Source organism: Pelodiscus sinensis, unplaced genomic scaffold (genome assembly GCF_049634645.1).
Source record: "Pelodiscus sinensis isolate JC-2024 unplaced genomic scaffold, ASM4963464v1 ctg226, whole genome shotgun sequence".
NCBI classification, from domain to species: domain Eukaryota; kingdom Metazoa; phylum Chordata; order Testudines; family Trionychidae; genus Pelodiscus; species Pelodiscus sinensis.
The window spans coordinates 22,217-44,657 of NW_027466047.1; the positions used below are offsets into that span (position 1 = coordinate 22,217).

Sequence of the window (22,441 nt, forward strand, 5' to 3'; positions counted from 1 at the left end):
GCGGCTCCGGCGAGCAAGTCCGCGCTCAACTCCGGCCGGGACGGTTGGCGCGGGGAGCGAGCGGGCGGGCGGGCCATGGCAGGCCCGCGGGCCGGGGCGAGGCGGGCTCCGGGCCCCGCCCAGCCGGGTCCCGCCGGCGGCATGGGGAGCGGGCGCTGAGCGGGACCAGGCGCAGCGCCCCCCGGCCGGGCGTGCGGGGCACCATGCCGTTCCACCCGGTCACCGCGGCGCTCATGTACCGCGGCATCTACACGGTGCCCAGCGTCCTCGCCGAGCAGCGCCCGGTGCAGATCCCCGAGGACGAGTTGGAGGGTGAGGGGCTGCGGGGCGCGCTGGGGGCTGGAACCGGCGGTGCGGGGGGCTGCGGGCGCGGAGGCTGCGGGGCCAGCTGGGGGGCTGGAACCGGCGGTGCGGGGGTCTGCGGGGCCAGCTGGGGGGCTGGAACCGGCGGTGCGGGGGGCTGCGGGGCCAGCTGGGGGGCTGGAACCGGCGGTGCGGGGGGCTGCGGGGCCAGCTGGGGGGCTGGAACCGGCGGTGCGGGGGGCTGCGGGCGCGGAGGCTGCGGGGCCAGCTGGGGGGCTGGAACCGGCGGTGCGGGGGGCTCCGGGCGCGGAGGCTGCGGGGCGCGCTGGGGGGCTGGAACCGGCGGTGCGGGGGGCTCCGGGCGCGGAGGCTGCGGGGCCAGCTGGGGGGCTGGAACCGGCGGTGCGGGGGGCTCCGGGCGCGGAGGCTGCGGGGCCAGCTGGGGGGCTGGAACCGGCGGTGCGGGGGGCTCCGGGCGCGGAGGCTGCGGGGCCGGCTGGGGGGCGCGCTGGGGGGCTGGAACCGGCGGTGCGGGGGGCTCCGGGAGCGGAGGCTGCGGGGCCGGCTGGGGGGCGCGCTGGGGGGCTGGAACCGGCGGTGCGGGGGGCTCCGGGCGCGGGGAATGCTTGGCCCTCAGGGAGCTGCGGGGGGCGCCGGATGCGCAGGTCTGGGAGCCGGGCGCGGGGAATGCGGGGGGCGCTGCGGGGAAATGCGGGGGACGCAGCATCTCGGGGCAGCTGTGCCAGCGGGTGCCGGGTTCGCGGCTGCGGGGCGGATAGGACGTGCCGGGGCGGGACCCCATGCGGGGGGCAGCTCCTCCCCGCAACGCGGCCCGGGACTCGCCCCCGCGCACCCGCTGCGGGACGGGAACCCTGCAACCCCGGGCGCCGGCAGCCAAACAGCGCCATTGGCATTCCGTGCGCGTCGGCCGGCGCCGTGCGCCCCCGCCCGCAGCCCCCGCGCGTCCCGGCCGCGGGGCAGTGCGGGGCGATCGGGCAACAGAGCCGCGAGCCTCGGCCACGCAGGCACCGGGACAGGGCGTTGGCGAGGGTCCCTGTCTTGGTGCGCCGTGGGTCACACGCATGGGGCGCTGGCGAGGGTCCCTGTCCTGCTGCGCCGTGGGTCACACACATGGGGCACTGGCGAGGGTCCCTGTCCTGCTGCGCCGTGGGTCACACGCATGGGGCGCTGGCGAGGGTCCCTGTCTTGGTGCGCCATGGGTCACATGCATGGGGCGTTGGCGAGGGTCCCTGTCCTGCTGCGCCGTGGGTCACACGCATGGGGCGCTGGCGAGGGTCCCTGTCCTGGTGCGCCGTGGGTCACACGCATGGGGCGTTGGCGAGGGTCCCTGTCTTGGTGCGCCGTGGGTCACACGCATGGGGCGTTGGCGAGGGTCCCTGTCCTGCTGCGCCGTGGGTCACACGCATGGGGCGTTGGCGAGGGTCCCTGTCCTGCTGCGCCGTGGGTCACACGCATGGGGCGTTGGCGAGGGTCCCTGTCCTGCTGCGCCGTGGGTCACACGCATGGGGCGCTGGCGAGGGTCCCTGTCCTGGTGCGCCGTGGGTCACACGCATGGGGCGTTGGCGAGGGTCCCTGTCTTGGTGCGCCGTGGGTCACACGCATGGGGCGTTGGCGAGGGTCCCTGTCCTGCTGCGCCGTGGGTCACACGCATGGGGCGTTGGCGAGGGTCCCTGTCCTGCTGCGCCGTGGGTCACACGCATGGGGCGTTGGCGAGGGTCCCTGTCCTGCTGCGCCGTGGGTCACACGCATGGGGCGCTGGCAAGGGTCCCTGTCCTGGTGCGCCGTGGGTCACACGCATGGGGCGTTGGCGAGGGTCCCTGTCCTGCTGCGCCGTGGGTCACACGCATGGGGCGCTGGCAAGGGTCCCTGTCCTGGTGCGGTGTGGGTCACGCACGGGACACCAGTGAAGGTCCTTGTCCCGGTGCAGCGAGGGTCACGCTTATGGGGCTCCAGCGAGGGTCCCTTCTTGGTGCGCCGTGGGTCACACACATGGGGCGCTGGCGAGGGTCCCTGTCCTGGGGCGGTGTGGGTCACACGCATGGGGCACCGGCGAGGGTCCCTGTCTTGGTGCGCCGTGGGTCACATGATTGGGGCGCCGGTGAGGGTCCCTGTCTTGGTGCGCCGTGGGTCACATGATTGGGGCGCCGGCGAGGGTCCCTGTCTTGGTGCGCCGTGGGTCACATGATTGGGGCGCCGGTGAGGGTCCCTGTCCTGGTGCGCCATGGGTCACACGCATGGGGTGCTGGTGAGGGTCCCTGTCCTGCTGCGCCGTGGGTCACACGCATGGGGCGCTGGCAAGGGTCCCTGTCCTGGTGTGGTGTGGGTCACGCACGGGACACCAGTGAAGGTCCTTGTCCCGGTGCAGCGAGGGTCACGCTTATGGGGCTCCAGCGAGGGTCCCTGTTCTGGTGCAGCGAGGGTCACACTTAGGGGTCACTGGCGAGGGTCCCTGTCCTGATGCGGCGTGGGTCACACTCACAGGCAGTAGTTGCTGTTTTAGGCCTAGCACAGTCCGCCCACAACCATACCCCAGAGACGACTGACGCTTCCCTAGCGGGGATGGGCTGAAACCGCAGCGCGGGAGGTTTCGGTTGGACATTCGGAAGAACTTTCTGCCTGGCCGGGTGGTGAAACACCCAGCGGGGTTGTGGCATCCGCATCTCTGGAGATATTTGGAGACAGGTTGGACGCACACCTGTCGGGGATGGTCTAGTGCCCGTGTTCTAGGAGTCTGATGGTGCCACAGTCGTGCGACATGGCCGAGAGTGAGGGTTAAAAACAATCCTGCCCGGGCATAAGCAGCTTGTTCTTTTCTGCCTGTGTCTCAGGTTGCTGGTGCTGGCCGCACGGAGTAGTTCCAACCGCCTGTTGCTTTCTCGCGGTGCGATTGGCCGACGGCTGTTTGGCTGTCGAGCTGCGGCTCCGTCCTGGTACAACCCGGGGGAAGTGGCCGGTGGTGTCAGCGCAGCGAGCTGACGGGCGGGTGTAGCGGCCGGCCGGGTGTAGCAGACAGGTGGGTGGTGTTGTAATCACAGGCCCGGAGTGACCGGTACTGTTCCCGCACAAGTCCTGCTGGCTTTTGCTTCCGTTTTTCTGTGTCCCAGGAGTAGGCAGGGTGGCTGGGACTGTCCTGGCGCGGTGTCATGTCAGCCGGACTCGGCTGTCCTACCCTGGAGTCGCAGGGGCTGTTTTCTGCGCACACACACACACACGCACACCCGTTGATTCCACCAGCCGTTCTCGGCTTCTCGTTTCCATGTGCCAAGCAGATTGCTCCGGCCTGTTCCCCACCTCCATCCCGGCTGGCACGTCCCTCCCCACCCCTGCCAAGGGCTCACTTGCAGCAGGTGGCAAACTACCCTCCCTCTGTTTCTCCTCCAGGTGGCTTGACCCTGGCCCCTCCCTGCCCGGCCGACATTGACGGGTCACCTTTGGAGACCCCTATGAAGGACGAGGGCAAGATCCCTGTTCCGTGCCTGGAGCACGGGGCTTGGCAGAAGGCTACGGCCGCTGCCTTGCGGCCACGGCCATCCCCGGCCACGCTGGTCCCGGGGCAGATTTGGACAGGGCCCCAGAGATGGGCCGCTCCCCTCTGCGCCGAGACAGCTAGAACAGCCAGCGTGGCCGGGCTGCGGTTCTCCACCCCGGTCCTCGGCGCAAACCCACGGAGCACAGCCTGGTTTCAGTCCTGTGTGGACTGAAGGGGGTGGTGTCAATGAGCAATCGTGTAACCGAGAAGCGGGTCTCAAGCAGGCAGGGGGTCGGGGCCCCAAAGTGGCTGCAGCCCCATTGTAATGAGATCCCCCCGGGCGTTCTTTGCTGCCTTCCTCCCCCCCCCCCCCCCGCTGCAGATCTCCTTCGTCATGGGAGGGGCAGATATGGAGTCTCTGGATATTGGTGGGTGCGGTGGGATTCCGGCGTGAGAGTGTCGATGTTCGCGGGTGCCGTAGAACTCTGGAGTGATAGCACGGATGTTGGTGGGTACGGTGGAATTCCGGCGTGAGAGCGCAGATGTTGGCGGGTGCGGTGGGATTCTGGAGTGAGAGTGCAGATGTTGGTGGGTGCGGTGGGATTCCAGTATGAGAGCGCAGATGTTGGTGGGTGCGGTGGGATTCCAGCATGAGAGCGCAGATGTTGGCGGGTGCGGTGGGATTCTGGCGTGAGAGTGCGGATGTTGGCGGGTGCGGTGGGATTCCGGCGTGAGAGTGCAGATGTTGGCGGGTGCGGTGGGATTCCGGCGTGAGAGTGCAGATGTTGGCGGGTGCGGTGGGATTCCGGCGTGAGAGCGCGGATGTTGGCGGGTGCGGTGGGATTCTGGTGTGAGAGTGCGGATGTTGGCGGGTGTGGTGGGATTCCAGCATGAGAGCGCAGATGTTGGCGGGTGCGGTGGGATTCTGGCGTGAGAGTGCGGATGTTGGCGGGTGCGGTGGGATTCCGGCGTGTGAGCGCGGATGTTGGCGGGTGCGGTGGGATTCCGGTGTGAGAGTGCAGATGTTGGCAGGTGCGGTGGGATTCTGGTGTGAGAGTGCGGATGTTGGTGGGTGCGGTGGGATTCCTTTGCAGGACATAGCGGGGGTTCCCTGGGCCTTTCTGGGTCCGCATTCGAGTGGGAGTCGGTTTTGGAGATGCTGACAGGCACCTGTGCTCTGGGTTAGGAGGAGGGGAGACAGGCGGGTGCCCCTCGATCATACCCAGGCTCTCCTCTCTCCATCATTCCTCCCCAGTCCCCCTCTCTGAATGGAGCAGGGGTCCAGCCACCCACCCCCTGGGGCCAAACGCCTCCCTGCTCCTTGGTGCATGTGGGGCAAGCCGGCTCTGGTGCCCAGCTGGGACCCCAGAGGCCTGGGTTCAAGTCTCCTCTCTCCCCTGGATTCCTTGGATAAGTCACGGAGCCCCCTCGGGTGTTCTCTCTTCCGGCACAACATGGGAGCTCCGGGGTCGCTATTCTGTCCAGATTGTAACTTCTCCAGGGCAGCTCCCTGCCCCCTGGGGATACCCTGCTTGCAGGGGGCTCTTCCAGCCAGCCCCACCCTCACCCCCGTTGTGAGTCCCCCCTATTCTGATTGGCCCCACATCCGCTCTGCCTTGAGCCTCCTGCTGTCCCATACTAGCTGCCCTGTCTAAGCCTGCCTACATGCAACAGAGCAGGGGTCTCAAATGCCTGACCCACAGGCCAGCTACAGCTCATGAAATATTTTGCAAAAGTTATTTCATCAGGCCTGTGCAGCTGCTGGACTGGAGGGGGAGGAGACGGGGCAGGAGTCCTACAGGGACTTTACTGTGCACACGGCTCCCACATAGGCCTGGGTGCAGTGGGTGCCATTTGGCCAATGTGGACTGTGTGGTCCAGGGAGCCACCCAAGTTGACACACTTCTGCAGCCGGTGGAAGGGCGGGGATGGGTGGATTTTGCTTTCGGTTATGCCGGGTGGGGACAGAGGATCCCAGTGTGAAATCCCGGATGTTATCAGGGACACGGCAAGATTCTAGTGTGAGAGCACAGATGTTGGCGGGTGCTGTGGGATTCTGGTGTGAGAGCACGGATGTTGGTGGGTACGGTGGGATTCCGGTGTGAGAACGCGGGTGTTGGTGGGTGCGGTGGGATTCCGGTGCGAGATCACGGATGTTGGCAGGTGCCGTGGGATTCTGGTGCGAGATCACGGATGTTGGTGGATGCGGTGGGATTCCAGTGTGAGAGCGCGGACGTTGGTGGGTGCGGTGGGATTCCGGTGTGAGAGCGCGGACGTTGGTGGGTGCGGTGGGATTCTGGTGTGAGAGTGCGGATTTTAGTGGGTGTGGCAGGATTCCAGTGTGAGAACATAGGTGTTAGTGGGTGCGGCGGAATCCCAGGGTGACGACATGGGGGGAGGTGGGGGACCAGGGGGAAGGACTCGGTTTCAGGTCTTTTGTAGGCTCCCGGTTTCTGTCCGGGCTCCTGGACACGGGGAGACACTAGCAACTTGCACGTCCTTTATTGCCAACCCAAGCGTGTGAAACTCACACATCAGCCCTCTAGCCCTCAGAGAGAGCGACCGGCTTCTTGAAATCACGGATAAAATCCACCGAGGAGTTTTGTTGTGGGCATCTGGTGTTTGAGGGTTTCGGCTGGACTCCAGACACGTCCTCTCGCTTACCGAAAAGACGGGGGCCTCTGGATTCTCTCCTCACGCCCACACGCCTGCATCACCTGCTCAGCCAGCGTGATCCCAGTCAACTGCAGTACACTAGGGAGTAACGCTCTCAGACCCGGCTTCCTTCGCATCCCAGGCCTGGGGCTTTCCAGAAAGAACCAAACGCCTTGGTGATCAAATCTGGAGCGCGGGTCCCCCTGCAATTGCGTCAGTTTCGGGACGCCTCTCCCGGGGAGCCGCTGCCTGGGAAATTTTGGGCTGACTCGTGGCATTCAGGATTAACAGCCGGGAGGGAGAGCCGGCTTTAAAAGCCTGGGTTTGCCCCTTCCTTCGTGTCAGTCGCATTTCGACCTTCTCCTTCACGTTTCCCCAAAGTCGCTTCCTATATTTTAGGCTGGTTGGTTTTTTTCCGTATCGGAGGGGTCGCCGTGTTCGGCTGACTCTGCATAAACAACGAGAAGTCTTGGGGCACCTTCGAGATTTATCGGAGCAGAAGCTTTCGTGGGCAAAGTCCCACTTCGTCAGATGTATGGAGTGGAAAGTCCAGAGGCAGGTATATATATATTCCTTGTACCTGCCTCTGGCCTTTCCACCACAAGCATCTGATGACGTGGGTCTTTGCCCACCAAACTCCAATACATCTGTTACTCTATAAGAACGGCCGTACTGGGTCAGATCAAAGGTCCATCTAGCCCAGTATCCTGTCTGCCGACAGTGGCCAGTGCTAGGTACCCCGGAGGGGGAGGACCGAAGACAACGATCAAGCGATTTGTCTCGTCCCATCCGTCTCCAGCCTCTGACCAACAGAGGTCAGGGACCCTGGCTAATAGCCTTTTATGGACCTAACCTCCATGAAATTATCTAGCTTCTCTTTAAACTCTGTTCTAGTCCTAGCCTTCACAGCCTCCTCCGGCGAGGAGTTCCACAGGTTGACTACGCACTGTGTGAAGAACTTTCGCTTATTAGTTTTAAACCTGCTCCCCATTCACTTCATTTGGTGTCCTCTAGTCCTTATATTATGGGAACTAATAAATAACTTTTCTTTATCTGCCCTCTCCACACCACTCATGATTTTATAGACCTCTATCATATCCCCCCTCAGTCTCCTCTTTTCCAAACTGAAAAGTCCCAGTTGCTTTAGCCTCTCCTCATATGGGACCCGTTCCATATAAGGCGCCACAGGACTCCTCGTCGCTTTTGGTTTTTTCGGGAGACCCAGCAACGGTTAACCGTGCCTCCTGCCGTTGGGTTACGGCTGCTGTCCCTTCCCGGGGCCATCCTGTGCCCGAATAAGCAACCCGTCATTAAACTCGCGTTCTACCTTGATTTTTCGGCGTCATTCTCTTGGGGGGGGGGGGAAACGCACGCAGTTGCCTGTTGACACGTTTATGCCTTTGAAGCAGCATTTTATTTTTGTTACCGTTTTTTGAGCCCCCACGTGGAAGGCGACAGAGTCCACGCCTGATATGCAATTTTGCTCACCCTAGGCGTTTTACTCCATGTTTGAGTTTAAGCGGGTGTGCCCTGGTGAACTCACGGGCACGGCGCCTCCTGCTGGCGACGCAGGAATTAGCTGAATTCAGATTTCCCTGGCTGGAGACTCTTGTCCTTTACCCCACCTTCCCCCCCGGGAAGGAAGTAGCCAACCCGCCCGTCTGGCTGTTTGACTTTGTGGCGGGTGGCTGCCATTTGCGGCTATAAATACATCAGCAGGATCAATTCAATTAGGCCCCGGCTCCTTGGCATCCGCAAGCCGGTGCCTTTGAACTCATCCGTATGCGCGGCGGCGCGGGGGCCAGGACACACAGTACAAATCAGCGCCAGGACAAACGGGTCCGGTGCCGTCACGCCAGTGGTGCGCGGGAAATGCTCCATCATTTTAATGAAGCGCAGATCGTTATATTTGGCATCTTCCAGGCACTTACAGACAGCAACTCATTAACCCTCCCGGCCCCGGGGGGGGGGGGGGGCTTAGCGGCGTGTTCCAGCTGGGGACGGGAGGACTGGCCCCTTGGCAGGGTGGATCTGTTCAGAGCTGGGTCCGAGGCGCGAGAGCAGCCCCTGCAGGATGAGGTGGGAGTGGCAGCAAAGTGGAGCGAGGTGCTGGCTAGACGGAAGGGGGGTTCCCACTTCTTGCCCACGGATACCCAGCACCCAAAAGCCAGCCCTGCCCTCCCTGGGATTAACCGGCCATCTCAGCAGAGAGGCCGGGAGGGGAGTCGGTAGTGGAGCCTGAATTCCCCCTGCCAGCTCCAAGCACGTCTACACAGGGACACTGGGACGTGAATCTGAATTAACTCAAGGTGTGAACTTGACTGGGGAGACACTGGGAAATGAATCTGAATTAACTTGTCGTGTGAACTGGACGGGCCTGATTAGATGGCGGGGCGGCCGTCTGGCACTGGTGCCGTCTGGCGGGGCGGCCGTCTGGCACTGGTGCCGTCTGGCGGGGCGGCCGTCTGGCACCGGTGCCGTCTGGCGGAGCAGCCGTCTGGCACTGGTGCCGTCTGGCGGGGCGGCCGTCTGGCACTGGTGCCGTCTGGCGGGGCGGCCGTCTGGCACTGGTGCCGTCTGGCGGGGCGGCCGTCTGGCACTGGTGCCGTCTGGCGGAGCGGCCGTCTGGCACTGGTGCCGTCTGGCGGGGCGGCCGTCTGGCACTGGTGCCGTCTGGCGGGGCGGCCGTCTGGCACTGGTGCCGTCTGGCGGGGCGGCCGTCTGGCACTGGTGCCGTCTGGCGGGGCGGCCGTCTGGCACTGGTGCCGTCTGGCGGAGCGGCCGTCTGGCACTGGTGCCGTCTGGCGGGGCGGCCGTCTGGCACTGGTGCCGTCTGGCGGGGCGGCCGTCTGGCACTGGTGCCGTCTGGCGGGGCGGCCGTCTGGCACTGGTGCCGTCTGGCGGGGCGGCCGTCTGGCACTGGTGCCGTCTGGCGGGGCGGCCGTCTGGCGCTGGTGCCGTCTGGCGGGGCGGCCGTCTGGCGCTGGTGCCGTCTGGCGGGGCGGCCGTCTGGCGCTGGTGCCGTCTGGCGGGGCGGCCGTCTGGCGCCGGTGCCGTCTGGCGGGGCGGCCGTCTGACCAGATAGAGGAAGTCTGTCTCTCAGCTGAGCTCTAGGACGGGTCGGGAGAAGCGGTGCTGGCCGAGGGGAGGGGCTGGGGAGATGGGGAGCGGCGGGCGCCCAGCTCACGTTGCCTGGGTCCCTGCAGTGCAAGCGCTCGCGGAGCGATGCCCAGCCCATGCCAGCAGCAGGAACGCCCGCCCTGTGCCAGCCCGGCCCCCGTGGGGGGAGCATCCTCAGAGTGCTGGTGGCATGGACCCTGCAGGGTCCCATCCTCAGCTGGCCTCGTGTTTCCCAGTATCTCCCCCCGTCTGTCCTACTCCCAGCCCAGCTCCCCTCCCGGACTCGGGGGGCACCACGGCAGACTCGGGAGGGGCTGGCCAATCAGATCGGGGGCTAGCCGGCGAATTAGCCACTAGAAACGTGCGACTGAGGGCTGCAGGAGTGGGGGTCTCCCTGCGCGGCGGGAGGGGACGGGACCCTTCCCCAGGAGACGGGCCGATCTCGGCTCCAGTCGTTCCCTCCTCAGCGAGCAGGGCGGGGGGCAGAAGAGGGCCTGCCCCCCCTTCGAGGGGTGAGACGCTGCCTGGCTGGACGAGGGACGTGGGGCTTCCCCTGTGGCCGCGCGGCTCAGCGAGCCAGGGGAGCCGGAGACGGCCGGGAGCCAACACACATGACATCTGGAAGGCAGGGAGCGAGCGGCTGAGGGACCTGCCAGCGTGCAGCTTGGGGGGGGGGGAAGGAGGGGGGCTGAAATGCAGCAGTGGGGCCTGGCCACAAAACAAGCTCTTCTAGCTAAAGAAATGTACATGGGGCCCTGAAATCTCCGAGTGACCGGGGTGGGGCTGGGGGGCCAGAGTTCTCCAAGTGACCAGGGTCCTGAGTTCTCTGAGTGGGGGGGGGGGGCTGAATTCTCCGAGTGACCGGGGGGGAGGGCCCTGAGTTCTCTGTGTGACTGGGGGGGGGCCCGAATTCTCCGAGTGACCGGGGGGGGGCCCTGAGTTCTCCGAGTGACTGGGGGGGGGGCCCTGAGTGACCAGGGTCCTGAGTCCTCCGAGTGACCAGGGTCCTGAGTTCTCCAAGTGACTGGGGGGGGGTCCTGAGTTCTCTGAGTGACCGGGGTGGGTCCTGAGTCCTCCAAGTGACCTGGGGGGGGGGTCCTGAGTTCTCTTGAGTGACCAGGGGCCTGAGTTCTCTGAGTGACCAGGGTGGGGGTGGGGGGCTGGAGTTCTCCAAGTGACCAGGGTCCTGAGTTCTCCAAGTGACCGGGGGTGGGGGTGGGGGGCCTGAGTTCTCTTGAGTGACCAGGGTCCTGAGTTTTCTGAGTGACCGGGGCGGGGGCCCTGAGTTCTCCAAGTGACTGTGGGAGTGGGGGCCCTAAGTGACCGGGGGGGGCCTGAGTTCTCTTGAGTGACCAGGAGGGGGAGTCCTGAGTTCTCTGAGTGACTAGGGGGGGCCTGAGTTCTCCAAGTGACTGGGGGGGGTCCTGAGTGACCAGGGTCCTGAGTCCTCCGAGTGACCAGGGTCCTGAGTTCTCCGAGTGATCAGGGTCCTGAGTTCTCTGAGTGACCCGGGGAGGGGGGTCCTGAGTTCTCCAAGTGATTGGGAGGGTGGGGGCCCTGAGTGACCAGGGTCCTGAGTTCTCCGAGTGACCGGAGGGGAGTCCTGAGTTCTCCGACTGACGGGAGGGGGGGGGGTCCTGAGTTCTCCGAGTGACCGGGGGGGGGCCCTGAGTGATCAGGGTCCTGAGTTCTCCGAGTGACCGGAGGGGAGTCCTGAGTTCTCCGAGTGACGGGGGGGGGGGTCCTGAGTTCTCCGAGTGACAGGGGGGGCCCTGAGTGATCAGGGTCCTGAGTTCTCTGAGTGACCGGAGGGGAGTCCTGAGTTCTCCAAGTGATGGGGGGGGGGGGGGTCCTGAGTTCTCCGAGTGACCAGGGTCCTGAGTTCTCCGAGTGACCAGGGTCCTGAGTTCTCCGAGTGACCAGGGTCCCCTGTCCGAGGGGCTCGCCCTTAGAGAGAGCAGAAAGGAGCAGGATCCGGAGGAGACAGCATCTTCCTTGGCATGTCCCCAGGATGCCCCTGGCTGGGTGCGGCAGGGCTTCCTCGGGATCCCAGAGGTGCCGGGTTTTGCAATTCGGCCTCCGTGGCTCTGTGCCATGTTGTTTTCGGGTTGCTTCCGGAGGGGGGGGGCCGCACCGAAGGGGCAGGCGTCATCCCCAGCATCCTTCCAGGCTGGTCCCTTTCGCGGGTTTTATCGTCCGTGGGTCCTTTGGGGACCCAACCATCCAGCGTTGGCGCCTGCGGCTTGCGGGGAGAGGTTGCAGGGGGTGTTGGAAGAGCGGGCCCGGCCGGGATCGCTGTGGGACAGGCCTCTGGCCTTTTTCCGCGACCCGGGCTGCCTCCTCGCACCGTGCGGATCAGTGCCTCTGTCTCTTGATGTTTGTCCGGCCGCAAAGCTGCCTACGCCGGGAGAGGGGTGTAGCAAGCGCATCTCAAGCGTGTGCTTGGAGAATCGGGGCTTCAGCCCACAGATGCGGCCTCGTGAGCGCACGGGCATTCGTGCGAGGACCCTCGCACGTTACGTGGACGATCTGGCATTTTCTATCGCCCCACCCCTACCCCACTTTCACAAGCGTTGCAGAGAGCTGGCCTTACAAACACTAAGGCGACGTCTACACATCGAGTTTTCTCAGCAAAAAAATATGCTAATGATGAGGGACTCGTTTGCATGAGTGGCGATCTCATTTACATATTTTCTGCCGATCCGGTTTTGCGCTGGGGGGTTTTTGCGCAACAACAAGCCGGCTATGTCTACATGCCGAGTTTTCACGGCAAAAATATGCTAATGAGGGACTCGTTTGCATGAGTGGCAATTTCATTTGCATATTTTCTGCTGATCCCATTTTGCACTGGGGGCTTTTGTGCAAACACAAGCCGGCTACGTCTACACGACGCTTTTTCGTGGCAAAAAATATGCTAATGAGAGACTCATTTGCATGAGTGGCAATCTCATTTGCATAGTTTCTGCCAATCCGGTTTTTGCCCAAAAACAAGCAGGCTACGTCTACACGACTAGTTTTCGTGGCAAAAAATATGCTAATGAGAGACTCGTTTGCATGAGTGGCAATTTCATTTGCATATTTTCTGCGGATCCCGTTTTGCGCTGGGGGCTTTTGCACAAAAACGAGAAGGCTACATCTACATGACTAATTTTTGTGGCAAAAAATATGCTAATGAGGGACTAATTAACATGAGTGGCAATCTCATTTGCATATTTCCTGCCAATCTGGTTTTGCGCGAGGGGTTTTTGCGCAAAAACAAGCCGGCTACGTCTACACGACTAGTTTTCGTGGCAAAAAATATGCTAATGAGGGACTCATTTGCATGAGTGGCAATCTCATTTGCATATTTTCTGCCAATCCGGTTTTTCCGCTAGCTGTTTTTGCGCCAAAACCCCTCGCGCTAAACCGGATCGGCAGAAAATATGCAACTGAGATTACGACTCATGCAAATGAGTCCCTCATTAGCATATTTTTGGCTGAGAGAATTCAGAGTGTAGATGTAGACTAAGTTACACCACCTGGTCTGTAGATTCCTGGGTTGTTCTTAGTTCCCTTTTTATAGACGGGTACCAGAGTCACGCTTTTCCGGTCTTCTGCAATCTCTCCCGACTTCCCTGACTTTTCAAAGTCAGCTAAGGCTCAGATACCTCCGCTTTCGGCTCCCTGCGTATTCTAGGCTGCGTTTCCTCCGGCCCCGATGACTTGCAGACGGCCGACGCCTCGAAACGATTTGTAACGTGCGTGTTTTCCTATTTTAACTTCGCCACCGACTTTTCTCCAGCACTCACGAGGTTGACGGCAGGTGGCTGGCTCTGTGGCCGTCGCCGTGATGCTGACAGGCGGCGTGGCGACGTTTGGAACGCTATCGCTCGCTGAAATAATTGTCGGAGGTCCCTGCCATTTCTCACAACCGTCAACATTCCAATCCATAAAAATCAGCCAGGGAAAAGCGTAACGAGAAATATTGATACGATCCGCCGGCCAGCTACACAAAAGGAAATTCGGCCCTGCCTAGACGGAGGAAGGAGGAACGCAAATGAAAGCACCTTGGTTGAGTGTGGTGGGTGTATTAGATGGTCTGTTCCCCCCCCAAGCAACCTTCTTAGGACTTGAACGGCGTAGTGCAGAGAAAAATAACACCCTGATGATAGAGAGCTAAGTACCCCATGGGACTAGACCGCATTTATCTTTGAATAGAGGCCGTGTCACATTCTAGAGAGATGCTACCCACCACTTGACCACGAAACGCTCGGGGAGATTAGAATGGTTATAAAAATAAAAAAAAAACTCAATAATAAACATTGGGGAGGTTCAATTTGCCCCGTATTGATGAGGTATCGGTTAGCTGAGGACGGGAGGCCGAGAGAAAATTTCTTGACACCTTAAAGGACTTCTTCTTGGGACAGCTTGTTCTGGACGCCAGAAGAGGAGAGACAATTCTTGATTTAGTCCTAAGTGGAGCGCAGGATCAAGTCCAAGCGTTGATTGTAGCTGGACCGCTTAGAAATAGTGAGCATAAGGTAATTAAATGGAACATCTCTTGGTGGGAAAAACACCACAGCGGCCCAACACGGTGGCTTTTCGTGTCAGAAAGGGGAACGACACACACATGAGGAAGTTAGTTAAACCGCAATGAAAAGGTGCAGTGACAAAAGTAAAATCTCCCTGGAAACTTTTCCAAGACACCATAAGGGAGGCCCAATTTAAAAGTGTACCGCCTCCCCCGTTAAAAATAAAACAAAGAACATCGGAAGAGAGCCAAAAACGTGCCAAGTCAAAGAAGCGGAGCGAGATTAAAAAGGCATCGTTTCAAAAGCGGGAGTGAAATCGTAGCGAGGAGAATAGAAAGGAGCATCCGCGCTGGCAACTGAAGTGTAAAAATAGAATAAGAAAAGCCAGAAAGGAGTTTGACGAACCACTAGCCCAAAACTCCAAAAAGAATAGCAAAATGGAGATAGTTAAGAGCAGGTTAGATAGAAATCTACCAGGGATGGTCTAGACAGTATTTGGTCCTGCCACGAGGGCAGGGGACTGGATTCAAAGATCGCTCGAGGTCCCTTCCTGTTCTAGCATTCTATGATCTATGAAAACGGCAACTGAAATTGAATGTTGATAAATGTACGGTAATGCACGTTGGAAAACATAATCCCAACTATATGTACAATATGACCAGGGCTCGACAAATAATGCAATCTACGAGGAGATTACAACCCGGAAGAGCCGAGTTCGGGTGATCTGCCGGACAGTGCGGCTGGCGAGCAGAGCTCGCCGCGGTTTGGCGAGCCCTGAGTATAATAGTTTGGCTACAACTACTCGAGAGAGAGAGCTTGGAGTCACTGTGGCGAGTTCTCCGAAAACATCCACTCGGTGGGCAGCGGCAGTGAAAAAAGCAAATAGAATGATCAAAAACGGGATCGAGAATGAGACAGAAAATCTCTCATTGCCTCTATAAAGCCACGGTACGCCCACTTCTTGAATACGGTGTACAGACGTGGTCGCCTCATCTCCGAAAAGCTACCTTGGCATGGGAAAAAGTTTCTGAAAAGGGCAACAAAAATGATTCAGGGTTTGGAACGGGGCCCGTATGAAGAGAGATTAAAAAGACGGGGACTTTTCAGCTTGGAAAAGAGGAGACTGAGGGGGGGTAGGATAGAGGTCTGTAAAATCATGCGTGGTGTGGAGAGAGCGGATAAAGAAAAGTTATTTACTTGTTCCCATCACATAAGAACTAGGGGTCACCGAATGAAATGGATAAGTAGCAGCTTTCAGACAAACAGAAAGGAGTTTTTCTTCACACAATACACTGACAACCTGTGGAACTCCTCGCCACAGGATGGGGTGAAGACTGGAACAGGGTTCCAAAAAAAGCTAGATATGTTTATGGAGGACAGGTCCAGGATGGGCAGGGGCCTCTGTTTGTCAGGGGCTGGGAATAGGTGATAGGGGAGGGATCGCGTGAGGATTTCCAGTTCTGTTCACTCCTTCTGAGGCACCGGGCACTGGCTGCTGCGGGCAGACAGGACGCTGGGCTAGGTGCACCCAGTATGGCCGTTCTGATGTTCATTTCGGTTGAGAAACATTTTTGAGGAAAACAATGTAATCCTTCCTGCTCTGCCACTTTGTGGCCCTGCACCACTAACCCCCCGACCCCCTGTGTGCCTCAGTTTCCCCGTATGCAAAACGGCAGTACTACTTTCTACGCGCTCTTGTTAACCATTGGGAGCCGGATGGGTGCAAAGTGCCATACAACTGCGGCTGTTCCCGAGACAGCTGAGTCACCTCCACGATGTCGCAATGAATTCCCCCTGCCCCGTCCCGCAGTCCCCAGCCTCCGATCTCCCCAGATCACGTGGGCCCCTCTCTTCTCTCCTCCGTGCTTTGTTCCCACCGCTGCCTCCCATGGCCAGAGCCGGCTGTGCCCTCCGAGATGGGGCTCCCGGTCACTGGGGTCCCCAGTTCTGTGCTTGTCCCTGCGACAATCAGCTCCCTCCCCTTGTTACACCAGTAGCCCCCGGGGATACTGAGTCGCACCCCTCGGCATGCAGCCCCTGAGCCAACCCAGCACACCGCCTCCTGCCACAGAGGAGGGCTGAATCCCAGGCATGGGAGATGCCCTGGAAAGGAGGGCAGGGCTGTGCAGTGAATGGGGAGGCCCGGAGTCTCTTTCCTGCAGCGGGGAGTTCCGCAGATCCGGTTCCCACGGGAGTTCTGTCTCCTCTCAGTCTTCTCCTTTCCAAACTAAGCAAGCCCGATATTTTCTGTCTTCCCTCATCGCTCATGTTCTCTAGACCTTTCCTCATTCTGATTGCTCCCTGAATTTATCTAGCTCTTGTTTAAACTCTGTTCTAGTCCTCGCCTTCACAGCCTCCTCCGGCGAGGAGTTCCACAGGTTGACTACGCGCTGTGTGAAGAAGAACTTTCACTTTTTCCGTCTCTTTAGCCTCTCCTCGTATGGGACCCGTTCCAAACCCCGAATCATTTTAGTTGCTCTTTTCTGAACCTTTTCTAAGGCCAAAATATCTTTTTTGAGGTGAGGAGACCACATCTGTGACAGTATTCAAGATGCGGGCGTCCCGAGTTCTGTCCTCGCACTCGAAACAACGCCAAATACCTCGTGTCTGGATCGTCGGGGCGCCCGAATCCCCGTTGGCTGGTCCGATGGATTTCGAAGGGCCGGCGGCTCCCCTGATGTGTCTTTTCTGTCCGCCTCCTTCCTCGGGCTCCCCTTCCCCAACGACGCAGAGGAAGGCTGAGCAGGGCCGGACAGGTGGCAGCGGGAAATGGGCTTCCTTCCACGCCCGACGGACAGGGCGACCAAGGGCGGGAGCGTCCCATCTGCACCATGGGATTCGGGACTCAGTTTCCCCAGCTGCTGGGGTTCCCAGGGGCTGTGATATGGTGGGGGGGGGGTCACGTCTCCGGTGGGGGTTCCTGGGGTCTGTGATATGGTGGGGGGGCAGTCATGTCTCGGGGAGTTCTTGGGGGCTGTGATACGGTGGGGGGGAGCAGTTGTGTCTTGGAGGGACATTAACCTTGGTGGAAAAACCCTTCCGTCACTGCAGCGCATAAACAGGCACCGAGCCGAGAGCCCTGGAGCACATCACTGCCTGGCTCTGTGCCTCAGTTTCTCCCCTGGGAAGGGGGCTAGCGGCTCTGCTCTGGTCTCTCTGTGCCTCAGTTTATCCCCTGGGAATGGGGCTAGTGGCTCTGCTCTAGTCTTTCTGTGCCTCAGTTTCCCCCATACGAACTGGGCTAGTGTCTCTGCTCTGGTCTCTCTGTGCCTCAGTTTCTCCCCTAGGAATGGGGCTAGCGGCTCTGCTCTGGTCTCTCTGTGCCTCAGTTTCTCCCCTAGGAATGGGGCTAGCGGCTCTGCTCTGGTCTCTCTGTGCCTCAGTTTCTCCCCTGGGAATGGGGCTAGCGGCTCTGCTCTGGTCTCTCTGTGCCTCAGTTTCTCCCCTAGGAAGGGCGCTAGCGGCTCTGCTCGGGCTCACCCCCTCCCCTCCCTCTTTTGCAGAGATCCGAGAAGCCTTCAAAGTATTTGACCGGGACGGGAACGGCTTCATCTCCAAGCAGGAGCTGGGCACGGCCATGCGCTCCCTGGGCTACATGCCCAATGAGGTGGAGCTGGAGGTCATCATCCAGCGGCTGGACATGGACGGTGAGTCCCCCCGGCCGGCCCGTCCTGCCCGGCGCCGTGCTGAGCCTGCGTGCAGGGCGGGCCGGCGGCCGGTGTTACGGCAGGGTCTCCGAGCTGCTCGCCGGGGAAGTATCCTACCGCTGCCACCAGCGTCGCGCCGATCTGCCAGCGGGCGGGGCGCAGGGCTAGGGGCCGGCCAGAGAGACCCCGGCACACCGCCGGGACCGGAGCCGAGCCGCTCGCCGGGGAAGTATCCTACCGCTGCCACCAGCGTCGCGCCGGTCCGCCAGTGGGCGGGGCGCAGGGCTAGAGGCCGGCCAGAGAGATCCCGGCACACCGCCGGGACCGGAGCCAGGCCGCGGCCTCTTGCCACCAGGCCAGGGGGGCCCGGGAGTGACGCCAGGGGAGGGCCGGGCACAGCAGCCTGGGAAAGGGATTCCCGGGAAAGTCGTCCTGTGAGAGTGCAGGGCTGCTCCTCCTCCATCCGTGGGGTCTCCGCGTCCGGGTCGGGAGTCGTGGCTGTGCCCCTGCCCGGGTCTGTGCCCTCCTTCTCACCTGGCACCCCGTACCCGTGGCACCCGCCGCCCCGTACCCCTGTATTCCTGCCATTCTGTACCCCTGGCACCCGCCGCCCCGTACCCCTGTATTCCTGCCATTCTGTACCCCTGGCACCTGCCGCCCCGTACCCCTGTATTCCTGCCATTCTGTACCCCTGGCACCCGCCGCCCCGTACCCCTGCATTCCCGCCATTCTGTACCCCTGCCACCCGCCGCCCCGTCCCCCTGCATTCCCGCCATTCTGTACCCCTGGCGCCCGCCGCCCCGTCCCCCTGCATTCCCGCCATTCTGTACCCCTGGCGCCCGCCGCCCCGTCCCCCTGCATTCCCGCCATTCTGTACCCCTGGCGCCCGCCGCCCCGTCCCCCTGCATTCCCGCCATTCTGTACCCCTGGCGCCCGCCTCCCTGTACCCCTATCACCCTGGACCCCAGAACCTGCTGCCTCGTACCCTGCTGACCCTGTATCCATGCCATCTGCCACTGTGCTACCCTGCTGCCCCGTACCCCTGTACCCCTGCTGCCCCGTACCCCTGTAACCGTAATGCTGTACCCCTGCCACTGTGCTGCCCGTCCACCCTGTACCCCTGCCGCCTACTACACCTGCCACTGTGCCACCCTGCCGCTGTGGTGACCCCAAGGCCAGAGGGAGCAGGCTGCCTGCGAGGAGCCAGCCGATGGCGCGTCAGCCGGCGTGGGCCTCCTCGTGGCCACGGTGCGACGGAGGTGGGTCCGCTCTGTGGCCATTGGATCCCGTTCGCGGCTGCACCTGGCTGCTCGGGGCCCTTAAACAGCGTGCGAAGTCCCTCCCGCGCAGCCACGCCGTGCATGAACTCCCCAAAGCTTTTCAGCCGAGCTTCTCCCTTTAGCGGGGTGCCGTGTTCTCTTGCCAGCCCCGTACAGGAGCCGGCGGGTTTGAGGAGGGATTGAGGGGCCCCCGCACACCGGCGTCGGCTAGCGCAGATCGGGTTGGGGTCATTTGGAAGTTGGCAATCCTAATCCGGCTCATTCCCCTCTTCCCCCCAGGCTCTCCGGGGAGGCTGCTCCCAGCGGGTGGTTGGTGGAAGAGGCAGCACTGAAGGGAGCCGGGGGGTGTCTCCGGAGAAGCCGGGGGGAAGGAGAAATGACCCCCAGGGGTCCCTCTGGCCATGTCCCCGGATCAACATCCCTGGGGAGGTCAGATTTGCCGACGTGCTGCACAGCTTTGCCTCGGAGCGAAAACGAGGTGCCCGACTGGGTTTGGCTGAAAACAGACCCCCCCCCCCCCGGGGCAGTCTCCCCCGCGCCTGCCTCCCCCTCGCCGCTGGCCAGGTAACTCGGTCCTCTCTCTTTCCCAGGAGACGGGCAGGTGGATTTTGAGGAGTTTGTGACGTTACTGGGGCCCAAGCTGTCCACCTCGGGCGTCCCCGAGAAATTCCACGGCACCGACTTCGACACCGTCTTCTGGAAGGTAACGGGAGCCCCCCTCCATGTCCCCGTCCACGCCCTCCCCAAGTTACCCCAAGGCGAGAGGGCCCAGGGCGGGTGTGGGGGGCACCGGAGGACGCTGGTTTTCGCTCGGGGCCCAAGACGCTCCAGTTGACCATCTACCGTTGTCATCACGTCGGTCAGTCCCAGCCGGCGAGGTATCGGGGCCAAGCCTGCAGGGGAGGTGATGCCGGGGGGAGGCCCCCTCGGGCTGGCCCAGTTCTTGCAGCCCCCTAGGCGGGGCTCTGAGTGCCGATCCCGCCCGGCCACAGTGCGACATGCAGAAGCTGACGGTGGACGAACTCAAGCGGCTGCTCTACGACACCTTCTGCGAGCACCTGTCCATGAAGGACATCGAGAACATCATCATGACGGAGGAGGAGAGCCACACGGGCACCGCCGAGGCGTGCCCGGTCGACGTGGAGCGTGAGTGCCCCTGCCCCGCCCCTTCCGCCCGAGGCCCCGCCCCTTCCGCCCGAGGCCCCGCCCCTTCCGCCCGAGGCCCCGCCCCGTCCCCGGGCCCGGAGCTGAGCCGTGACCCCGTACCACCACTCATAAAGTGGCCCCCTGTGAACATTATCGCCCGAGCTACTGAAATACCAGAGTCCACAGACAGGGGGCGAGCTTGCGGCCGGACCGTCCCCCTGGTGGCTGAGCATGGAGTAGCAGGCTCTCCTCAGCTAGCCCACCTCCCCAACAGACGGGACCTCCTGTTCCAGGGCCTCGCTTGCCACTGGGCTCCTGCCCCACGGCCCTGCTCTGCTCCAGCAGACTCCGTCCACGGCCTCCCACTCCCCTAGCTGCCCTAGGCCTCTCCCCCCGGCTGCTCCGGGCTCTCTGTCAAGGCCCACAAAATTTTGGCACCTGAGGCGGGGAGCTCAATTGACGCCCCCATGTTCCCTTGCTGCACCAGCAGCAGACACAAATTTCTACACCCTGGGTCCTAGTGGTGCCCCCCAAGTCTGGCACCTGAGGTGGCCGCCTCAGTTTGCCTCATGGTAGGGCCGGCCCTGGCCCCCGGGCTCCCGCTCTGAGTGGCTCTTTTGCACTCACACACACGCTTTCTCGCTCTGATGCCCCGCCCCCTTTGGCGGAGGCCACGCCCCTTTGGCGGAGGCCCCGCCCTTTCTAAGGAGCCGGGAGCCAGCCTGCACCTAAGTACCACCATACGTAAAGTGACCCCCCCCCCGCCAAAATTATTGCTCACCCCGAATCTAGCCCGGGGAGACTTCTGAGGGCCCCTTCCATCGCAGGGAAGGTGTCGGCCCAGAGCCTTCTCCGAGGAGCCAGCCAGGCACCATTGTAATTAAGACAGCGCTTGTTAATTAAGAGTATGTTAATGAAGGAGGAGGCCCCGGCGCGTGGGCGGTTGTTCCGCATGCCGAGTGGCAGGAGCCGGCGCAGGGCAGGGAGGCCGGTGGGAGGGCTGGCTGCGTGCAGGGTGGACTAAGGAGACCAGTGGGAGGGCTGGCTGCGTGCAGGGTGGACTAGGAAGGAGCAGGACGGAGGACACCCAGCCGACCTGTCCCCTGCCCCGCAGCCGGCTCCAACCAGCAAATCCGCCAGACCTGCGTCCGGAAGAGCCTGATCTGCGCCTTCGCCATTGCCTTTATCATCAGCGTCATGCTCATCGCCGCCAACCAGGTGCTGAGGAGCGGGATGAAGTAGCCGGGCGGACAAGGACAGACGGACCGACCGATATAAATATATACATAGAGAGAGATATCTCCGATATATTGAATATCTACGCCACGGGGGGGGACCCCCTGACGCTTCCTCCATGGAGCGTGTCCCGTGCACCCCCCCTGCCTCCGCCCTGCCCCCACCCTGGCGGGGAGCGCCCTGTCTCCCGAGGGCAGGGCCCAGGTCCCCCGGGGGCAGGAGAGGCCGCCGGCCTCGCATGGCTGTTTGCAGCACATTTAGACGCAGCCAAAAGTGCATGTCCCGCGCATGGAGCCCCCCCGCCCCGCCCCCGCGTGTGCTTTTGTACCTGGAGATTAGCCCCCTAGCAGAGCCGAATATATTCTATAGCTCTATATTTACGAGAAGCCAAATCGTCCCGTAAGCAATACACGGTCCTTGTGCCCAAGGGCTGGATTCCACCACTCACGGTTGCGCCATCTCCCCGAAACCGCCCCCTCCACACCCCGGCCACCCACCGTGCCCCTGGCCTGCGGGGCGACCGCCGGTCAGGCACCGTGCCTCAGTTTCCCCTGTTGCAAAACCGGACATTGTGAGTTTTATCCTGCGCAGAAGCGCTGGGTAACAGCTGGGTTGCAAGCCCGGTAACCCCACCGCTCATGCTGAGGGGTGACCGTTGGTCAGGCACCGTGCCTCAGTTTCCCCTGCTGCAAAACCGGACATCGTGAGCTTTGTCCTGCGCAGAAGCACTGGGTAACAGCTGGGTTGCGATCCCGGTAACCTCACCACTCATCCTCCACTGCCTGTCTCTGAGCCCCTCCCCACCCCACATGGAGAGGGGGCTGACACCGCTCTCTGCCCCTCCGGTAAGCACGTGTCCCGGCCGGAGAGCCACTTGGGAGCTGCCTTCCGGGCACAGCCTTCTCATCCCCTGTCACCCCTGGGTGCCCCTGTCCCCGACCATCCCTCATACTCATGCCCCTACAGCCTGGATGTAGCATCAGACCAGTTTGGGTTTGGTTTTTCTTTTTTCTTTTTTTTTAATTTTCAATCCAAATAAAAATGGAATTTATA

At 61.9% G+C, this 22,441-nt stretch overlaps 1 protein-coding gene across 1 annotated transcript; it reads left to right on the forward strand.

Annotated features, from left to right (window-relative positions):
• Positions 1 to 22,441, forward strand: LOC142826414 (calcium-binding protein 7). The gene is made up of 5 exons (XM_075918653.1): positions 1 to 312; positions 17,583 to 17,726; positions 19,597 to 19,709; positions 19,999 to 20,152; positions 21,267 to 22,441. The coding sequence occupies exons 1-5, from the start codon at positions 204 to 206 to the stop codon at positions 21,392 to 21,394; spliced, it is 648 nt and encodes a 215-aa protein (XP_075774768.1). The 5' UTR covers positions 1 to 203; the 3' UTR covers positions 21,395 to 22,441.

What these genes read in the sequence shown, in the direction of transcription:
- LOC142826414 (XM_075918653.1), top strand. Translation starts at nt 204, where the DNA reads ATGCCGTTCCACCCGGTCACCGCGGCGCTCATGTACCGCGGCATCTAC. An exon ending in CCAGCGGCTGGACATGGACG is followed by an intron (nt 17,727 to 19,596) that starts GTGAGTCCCCCC and finishes TCTCTTTCCCAG; the next exon opens with GAGACGGGCAGGTGGATTTT. An exon ending in GTGCCCGGTCGACGTGGAGC is followed by an intron (nt 20,153 to 21,266) that starts GTGAGTGCCCCT and finishes CCTGCCCCGCAG; the next exon opens with CCGGCTCCAACCAGCAAATC.